This window comes from Coffea arabica, chromosome 5c (genome assembly GCF_036785885.1).
Source record: "Coffea arabica cultivar ET-39 chromosome 5c, Coffea Arabica ET-39 HiFi, whole genome shotgun sequence".
In the NCBI taxonomy this organism is placed as follows: domain Eukaryota; kingdom Viridiplantae; phylum Streptophyta; class Magnoliopsida; order Gentianales; family Rubiaceae; genus Coffea; species Coffea arabica.
The window spans coordinates 7,492,648-7,501,396 of NC_092319.1; the positions used below are offsets into that span (position 1 = coordinate 7,492,648).

The window sequence follows — 8,749 nt, forward strand, 5'->3', positions numbered from 1 at the left end:
AAAGTGGAAAGCCTTGTTTGAACTTTTGAAATGCTTTTGCCCTATTGAAAAGTTGTATTTTCACTTGAATTGTCGATTTTAAAGCTAATGGGTTGAAATGTCTAGGACACTAAAGTTGACTAATTTGAAAACAAAGTTTTCGTATTTAAGTAAGTTGATTTGGTGAACACTAAGGGTTCACTTATGTGTTGTAATTGTTTGCCAGGATTACAATATGAGCATGCAGAAGATACATCTGTAGACGCTTAAGGGCTATTTGGTGAGTATTCTAAGTGCATGGTAGTACTATATAAATGCTTGATATGTTAATGAGTTTGAGAATTATATGACTATGAACTGTCATTTTTTTGAACTTGTTTATGAACGGGCGAGTGTGTACTTTATCGCACTCGACCCTACTGCAATTGTGATTGCTATAAGTGAACTTAATATGATATTATTGATATGTGGGGGTCCCAAAACCCAATGGCTAGTTATTCGAGGTTGAGTCAGCAAGGGTTTGGTTAACTCGATTTGTGAATCTTGAGTAATGTATATGTGTTGGATCCATCCTATCTTAGGTATATTCGAGTAATACCAATTCTTGAAATTTTATTGGCGTGTGGGCCCGATAGGGGTGAAAGGTGGACGAAGCGGCATGAAGTGGTGATTCTACATGGACATGAAAGTTGACGGAGTGTCAACTACTTGAATTACTGATTGATCAAGTGTTGGCCAGTGCTCAGTATCCTTCATGATTGTTATATTGATTTTAACGATGTGCTTATATGAAATCTCTCGTTTATGTTTCTTGTTAGCTTAAATATGTGATTAATTGCTTTCTTAAATTGCGTGTCTTTTTTAGACCTCACTAGGCGCAAGCTCATGCCTTACCTTTTGTTTTCCTTAGCAGGGTTGGTTCGTGAGATTTAGCACTTAACTTTTGTTTTTAGTTAGATTAAGTGATTAAGGTACTATTTTGTTTTGAATAGGAATTGTAAGCTTAAACTCTTTCTTTTGTATATTAAGTTGTATTGGCAGACAACTATGTGTATTAGTTGTATTTAGCGTATTTTGTGGTAAGGTTGGATATTGGGTTTGATTCTATGATTTGTTATCGAGTTCTACTGAGAGTTGGGCAGGCGGCCCACTGATACCATATGATACGTCCTTGGGAGAGGTGGGATCGTCACAAAATAACTAGCGCAATAAAAAAAATAAATAATTTTTTTGAAGAAAAAATTAATTCAAAGATAGCTAATTCATATATATAAACTGTCATAATATAAATTAAAATTATAAAAAAATAAGGATGGTTAACTTTATTTTACACCTATATTTAAGTACTATGAATTAAAATTTTCAAAACTCAAGAAAAGCCGTGGCTCCCTCAGTCCCCTTGGTTCCGTCATTGTGAGTGAGTGGTTGAAAAAGAGAGGGAGAGAGAGAGGTGCGTTGCATTAAAAAGAGGAAATGCATTAAGTAGTGTGATTGTAGTTTGTGTTGCTGGGGTTGCTTGCTGCAATAATTCCACCTGTCTCAACGTTAGGTGATTGTTTCTTGGGGAGATCGTGCGTGCTTCAATGGAAATGGCAGAGTACAAAGGCAATTGTGTTTAACCCTTCATTTGGGGTTGATAATTTTTTAATTCATAGGTGTCATCAATGGCTAAAAAAAAAAAGATGAAAAGCTATAGATCGCCACATCCAACCTGGCTGCAGCGAATGCAGGAAATTTTTTTCAAAAAAAAAAAATTTTCTTCGCCGCGTCCGCGACTAGAAGCATTTAAAAAAATTTGTTAAGCTGCATTCTAGCATTTAAAAAAATCAATTATAAAAAAAAAGCAAAAATACATTAGATTTTTTGTACGTTGATTTTCTCAATTGCGACGGTTTTTATTTCAGAACATACAATTACAGAACAGCACTTTTCAGATGTTTTGATATATTAACAACATTTAAAAATATTCGCCATTAAAAATAGGTTAAAAAAAATGGGTTCCAATTAGACCCTAAATTCCAAAATTACCTACACACTATAAATTCGAGCTCCCATCGTCTGTTAGCATTAACGCCGTATTGACATTCAAAGTTCTGAAATCTTGGAGTCTGATATTCTTCTTAAGGTACTACTCCTAAGCATATATGTATGCCATAATGTAGCATCAAGAAAACAGCCACCATCTCATGCAATTACTCAAGTTCGGTCAATGCGCAAACATGCTTTCTAAAGGTAATCCATAGAAGATCTAAACCCCATAGTCTAAATCGATTCCAGAAGTGATAAAATCTGAACTTTATTTCAATGATATTAGTACGTGTTATGCATTAAAAATTGCTAGAGTAACTGGTGTAGGAAAGATAAATCTATAATATAATCCCTAAAATAAAAAAATTAAACAGTCTCTTGGGTATAAAGTATATGTAGCCCATTTTAATCATTGTCTCATCAAAGATCCACATTTTTGGACGGAAAACAATTTCAGTGTCAACCCTCTGCAAATTCTTACATGCAGCCTCCTGGCTTTGTTGAGCATCGTGGTGGTGTCAATGAAATCCTGGAGGAGAAATCCAATGGATAGTCAACCAGAATATTCTATCTCCTTTTGTTTGATAAAAACCTTTTTACATGCAATAGATGTTTATCAAAGGTAGGTGGTTTTCTGAAGAATCTTTCGCACATAACATCGGAAAGTTAACAATTCATCTCATTCAATACTGATGGAGTGAAGAAAAATTAAGAAAAGAACCAAAAAAAAAAAAAAAAGAACAAAAACAGGTAAACAGAGCACTAAAAAAAGAGAAATTTATTGCCTAATTTCCAATCACTTTCTGGTGCGTTTGATTCCTTTCTTGATTCCATAACCTCCAAAAGGCTGCACAAGGCTGCCAGCACAAACGCATCCTTCCATTGTAGAATATAGACAGGGAATCCTGGCCGTCTCGCCGCACAGCCTCGCTTTTTCAGTGTAGAACCACATAAAACACTGATTTTTCTTGTGCAAAACAAGTTGTTTTTTGGCTTCTGAATACCCAATAGGATCGATATAGCCAGTTGAGTAAAATTTTGTTACTGGAACACGTAAAGTCTTTGTCCAAGAATCCTTTCTTCCATAATCCTTCATTACCCATAATAGAACGAATGTGCCATTAGGATCAGAATACACTGTAGAAAGTATGCAGAGGCAACCTTCCAATAACCCCAAATCCCACCAACATTTATCAGTCAAAATCTCAGGCATTGGCACAAGCCTATATTCCTCACTTTTAAGATCAATAGCTGCAATAGAATCCCCCTGCACAATGCAATGCAAGGCATGATTACAGAGAACTCCGCTGGATCTTTGACTTCCTTGGCTAACGGCATATGGAAATTCCGGAAGCCTTTTCCAAGAATTCGATTTCAAACTATAAACCTTAACTTCACACCAAGCCGGTGCATGGAGAGATACTTGATGTTGAACTAACCTCACCAACTTGTAATCATCTGTATAATCATCATACCCGAAACCATAGTGGAAGGATCTATTTAGGGTTCTCAAGTAACCAGACAACTTACTTTGGACCCGAGAATAAGGTAATTCAAAACTCTTCCTAATCCAGGGATTCCACAGAATCACCCTAGTGGGAGTAGCCTTAACCTCCATGCAAATCAGGCCATTGCAAGTGCCAACTAGCCTAGAATTTTCCAAAGCGATCTCTGAAAGAGGGGACCCTTTTATCGCTCTCAAAGTATTCTGGAAGTTTGCCGCTGAATCCCATCGTGCAGCACAAATCCTGTAACCGGATGCATGGTGAACCCTGAAAACGTAGTCGCTGGCGTTGTAGTGCAAAGTTGAATGCCTCAGTTGCATCCGTTTGAACTCAGGACTGTCTATTAAAGCACGCCATGATTTCGATACGCATCTAAATCGCATAAGTGGAGTAGGTGACAATCTTGCAAGAAATTCAGGTATTAAATCATCTGGTAAACTTGGGATTGACATTGTTTGGTATATCGGTGTAAAATTAATTGTAGAAAATCATGAACAAATTTTTAGTATATAGATGAAGAAGAAGCAGCCGCCTAGATACTAGCAACTACAGGATTTTGTTGAAGGACCATGGCAGACGGCAAGATTTTTGGGCTTTTAGTAATGTAGCAATGCTAACACTTCAAAACCTAACGTTATTATTTTTGGAAATTACCGCGATTTGCTCACTCGTAAAATCTCTTACCCATTCTGACACTTTAGCCTCAGCACTTCTTCTTTTTTTTCCTACAGTTTCGGTTCCTTTCCTTTTCTTATCCACAATACAATTTCTTATTTCTTACCCACAATGATTCTATGTAAAAATATATTAAGACACTAGGTTTTTTTGTGTCCCAAACCCATGAAAATCTCTCTAGTGTCCGATAGAAACATATTTTGACCGCACCAGTTCAGCAGAATGAATATGATTACACGCCACAATTACATAAATCAATCATTAAAACAAAATTTTGAGAAAACTATAACTGAAGGCTAAATGGGTTTCTAACTCTAAGTCAAATTCCAATATTCGATTATAAAGGTTCGTACATCATATGATTTCGTATGATATAAGGATTCCAGTGGGGTATCTATATTTATATAAATTTCCACTATTAGTTTTTATCATTCCCTAATATTTTCTCGATTTTATTAATTTTAGTTTACCAAAAAATAATGTTATATAATTAGGGACAAAAGTGATAGAGATGCTAAAGGTTCAATAGTGGTTCCTTTTTATAATTAGGGACAAAAATAAAGTCATACAATAGTGGTTCCTTTTTACCACTATGTTACATAATTTGGGGCAAAAATAATGTTATGTAAACTGTTAAGAAATTCTTTATTTTTTCTTTTTACTGAGGATCAATAGCTATACATCTATCCCCTTATGACTTGAACCCATGATCAATGTTTTTAAAAGGCATATATGGGGGCGCACTCTAAGATGCAATGTGCCCCTGTGTGAGACGGAGCTGATTTGTCTTGGGACATTAGTGGAACGCACAACTTTTAGTGGGTGTATGCCCCATCCCTGCTCCAGGCTTTGAAGTGAATCAAGTGATGCCCTGGGCCTGAGGCGCACACTTGAGGCGTGAAGGGCAGCTCCAATTTGCATATATAGAAATCCTTTAACGGAGGAGGGACAAAAAGAGAAATAGGGATGGAGAATAAAGCAAGTAAATAAAGATAGAGAATGAGAAACTAGAAGCAATTAGATTGATTTAGTTGTTCGAATTAGTCAAAGATTTGCTATTGCAGTCAAATCCAAAATTACATAAAATAAGAACAGCGAAGAACAGAAGTGAATTATTTACTTATAATACTATGTGAATTATAAGTGAATTATTTACAACGAAGAAGACAAACATGGCATTTGTCTGACTTATAATACTATGTGAATTATTGCTATAAATTCTCATACTTTTCTTAGGTTTTAAAGTACAATATTAGAAATGTCGTTGTCCCTTGTCATTTACAACCTTTTTAAGATCCCACAACTACTATTTAGGAAACTTTTACCATATTTTTAATATTGTTATTCCTATCATACATCATCACAATCTATTTTTGCATATTTAATTGTACTTATATGTATTTTAATGATTTTTTTTTTGTAAAATTGTCAATACTTTATTAATATATTTTATATTTTTAAATATTTAAAAATTTAAATTTATGGGGCTTATGCCCCACACTCTAAAGCTTTCACCCCATTTGAGGGAAACAAAATATCTCATCCAATGCTTTTCCCCTTTAAAACATTGCCCATGACTTGTCGGTAAGCATCTTACCACAAGCCTTCGGACTAGGATGATAGAGATGCTTAAGGTTAAGAATACGGGTGTAAATTGGGCTTTATAAAAAGGATTTTGCCAAATCCAAACTTAGCTCAAGAAAGTAGAATACTTGAGCTTTGATATTTGCATTTTGAGTTTACATATTATAAGGCTGGTGCTATAGGCTAAGACTTTGGGCGGATTTTGGGCTCGGTTCAAAGCCACAATTAGTACATAAATATGCTTTTTTTATTGTATATGAGCATAAAATCATTATAAAATATATTTCATACACATGACGATATATATTTATGAATTATAGACATTATTATACATATAAATACATATTTATATTTATATAAATAATATATTTGGATCAGATTTTAATCATGCTAAGCCTAATGAAGTCTAAACTTGATTCAAAATTAAATTGGATTTCTATCTGGGTCCAATCTCTAGTCGACTTAATAATAAATAATGCCCAATCCTAAATATTGCAGGTCGAGTTCCGGTCAGCCTGACCCATTGACAATCCTGGTTAAGAAGCTAATAGGTTAAAAGTCTCAAAAGTTATTCTTATTAGCCATTTAGGCTTTTTAATTTGGGATGACAACAGAGCTACTTTGAGGCAGGATGTCTCTCCCTCCCCATCCTGTAACGGCCCCACTTCTCCCTAGGGCGTACCCCAGGGTATCGGCGGACCGCCTGCCCAGCTCTCGCCGGGACTCAGTCAGTCGCTATAGGAGAAGACAATAACGTCCATAAAACAAACGAAATAACAATAATTTCAAACTTAAACGTAAACTTATATACATATCCATCCCAAAAGCAATACAACTAGGTACAAAGGTTCTCCGTTCTCCATACAACCAGCCCACCAAACATTGGGGCGAGAACCATAACAAAAGAGCCAAAAGTACTAGTTCGGCTAGACTATACGTAGCTTCCATCCTTGCACGTCTTCCCCTGCTAAGGAAAACAAAAAAAACTAAAGGAATGAGCTGGAAAGCTCAGTGAGGTTCCGTACACATAGTCAACAAGAGAATCAATGCATTCAATACATTTAACAACAATTCAAGATACAAATACAAATAAAGCGGTAACCACATTCATGAAAAGGATACGTGCTCACAAGGAGCCATTCGTTCAATCGTTCATTCATTCATTCTCCTTTCTTTCCCCTACCTTCAATCATTTGAAAAATGCATTTTTGCATGAGTAAAACCCCTCGTCCATTCATTCACTCATTCATTCATTCATTCTCCCCGTCCCTGGCTTTTGGCCAGGCTCCACCAACCTACAGGGTAATACTCGAGTATACCGAAACGTTCACCCAAGTTCCTTGTCGCCCGATCGAGTCCGCTTCTGGCTCGAGACGACCGGTAACAAGGGGCAATGGCCAGTTCAGCCCGAAGGCTTACATTCATGCACAATTAACATTTCAATCGCTCAATCATTAAAATTTCACAATCATTTAGGCTAAGTGCGGTAAAGTACACACTCGCCTCAAAATCATTTTAGCAATCATTGAAAGCGTTTAACATGCTATCAATCACTCAAACAAGCCATATAATCAGGAAACAAATCAAACAAGGAACACTCACCTATACACGTAAAATAACGCCCACTTCTCAATCACCAATGAAACCTAAAAGACACAAAGACCACATTACAATCCATCTAACATGATTTAGATGCAATCAAGAAATACTCGACTACTCGCGAGTAAACGAATAAAAGACTTTCAAAGTGTAAGGAAGGCATTTGGATCCGTGGACAAGAATAACCCTAATGCAACCCAAACCAAGAGGGTTATAAAATCTCTAAGAGGGAACACTTAACTCAAAACAATTCAAAATTCCAATAGATAGGCTAAGAAAACATTCTTTCGAAATTGCTCATATGACTCAAAAGCATATATATTCAAGTGGCCAATAAATAACCAATGCCTTGATAAAAATCATGTGAAAAAGGAGGGCAAAATACTTTAACTTCCGCACTTAAAACCTTGCTTAGAAACAATGCACTTATGGCCGATAAAACCCCAAACTCATACCTCTATAGGTTGGAAAGGCTTAAGGAACCTTTGAAGTTTGAAACGGAAGAGGTATCATGTTTACAAAAGATAAAACGGTTACCTTATTTGCCAAATGACAATATACAAATTCGAACCGAAACTTAGCCTTCGAACCCTTATTCAAGGACCCGAAGACACTTCCAAGGAAAAACGTTCAATTTGATACAAAATACATTTCCAAAAACCACTTTAACTCATTCAATTTCCAAGAAAATAAATGGACGGCATATCCCTTGTGTTTACCTATTTTCCAGCCAATAATGGCTTCATTATTTTTCTCAAATCAGTCCCAACATGTCATATAGAATAATCTCATGTCCAAAAGCCATTCACTAGGCTTAAAGTCATATAAATACAACAAGAACTACGAAAAACAAGCTAAAAACATTTTCAGATAAAACAATGCGTGACAACGTTTTGCGGAAATGGCACTAAAGGCACTACAATTATTGGATTAGGGTGCAAGACCCACCATTTCGAAGCTAAGATACAGGGCTACAACAATGTAGAAGGTCACTCAGTCCAGTTCCTAACGCAACTAGGTCAAATATGCAAAATACTATACCAGAATTCCCAAAACAGGTTTGCAAATCACACAAAACTGTAATTACTATAACTCAGTATATACAAGTACAAACACCGAAATTCCAAAGGAATATGTTAGCTAAGACATTCAGCTACATTTCATCAGAAGACACCAACTCCAAAATCCAAACCAATTCCAGTCAAAATGGCCAATTACTATCGCAGTTTTCGCATTCTGACCAAAGCAGAACAGCTACAGTAAAAACGGCATAACTCACTCCACACTCATCCAAATGACCTGAAATTTTACAGGCACCTTAAACACATCAATACCTACAACTTTCATGTTTTGAGAAAATTCCAATTCTGCCTCTAACT

General features: G+C 36.0%; 1 protein-coding gene across 1 annotated transcript; it reads right to left on the minus strand.

Annotated features, from left to right (window-relative positions):
- Nucleotides 1-2,803: 2,803 nt before the first annotated feature.
- LOC113689128 (F-box protein CPR1-like) lies at nucleotides 2,804-3,964 on the minus strand. Its single transcript, XM_027206954.2, has one exon. The coding sequence runs from the start codon at nucleotides 3,962-3,964 to the stop codon at nucleotides 2,804-2,806; it is 1,161 nt and encodes a 386-aa protein (XP_027062755.2).
- Between the last annotated feature and the right edge of the window lie 4,785 nt (nucleotides 3,965-8,749).

What these genes read in the sequence shown, in the direction of transcription:
- LOC113689128 (XM_027206954.2), bottom strand. Translation starts at nt 3,964, where the DNA reads ATGTCAATCCCAAGTTTACCAGATGATTTAATACCTGAATTTCTTGCA.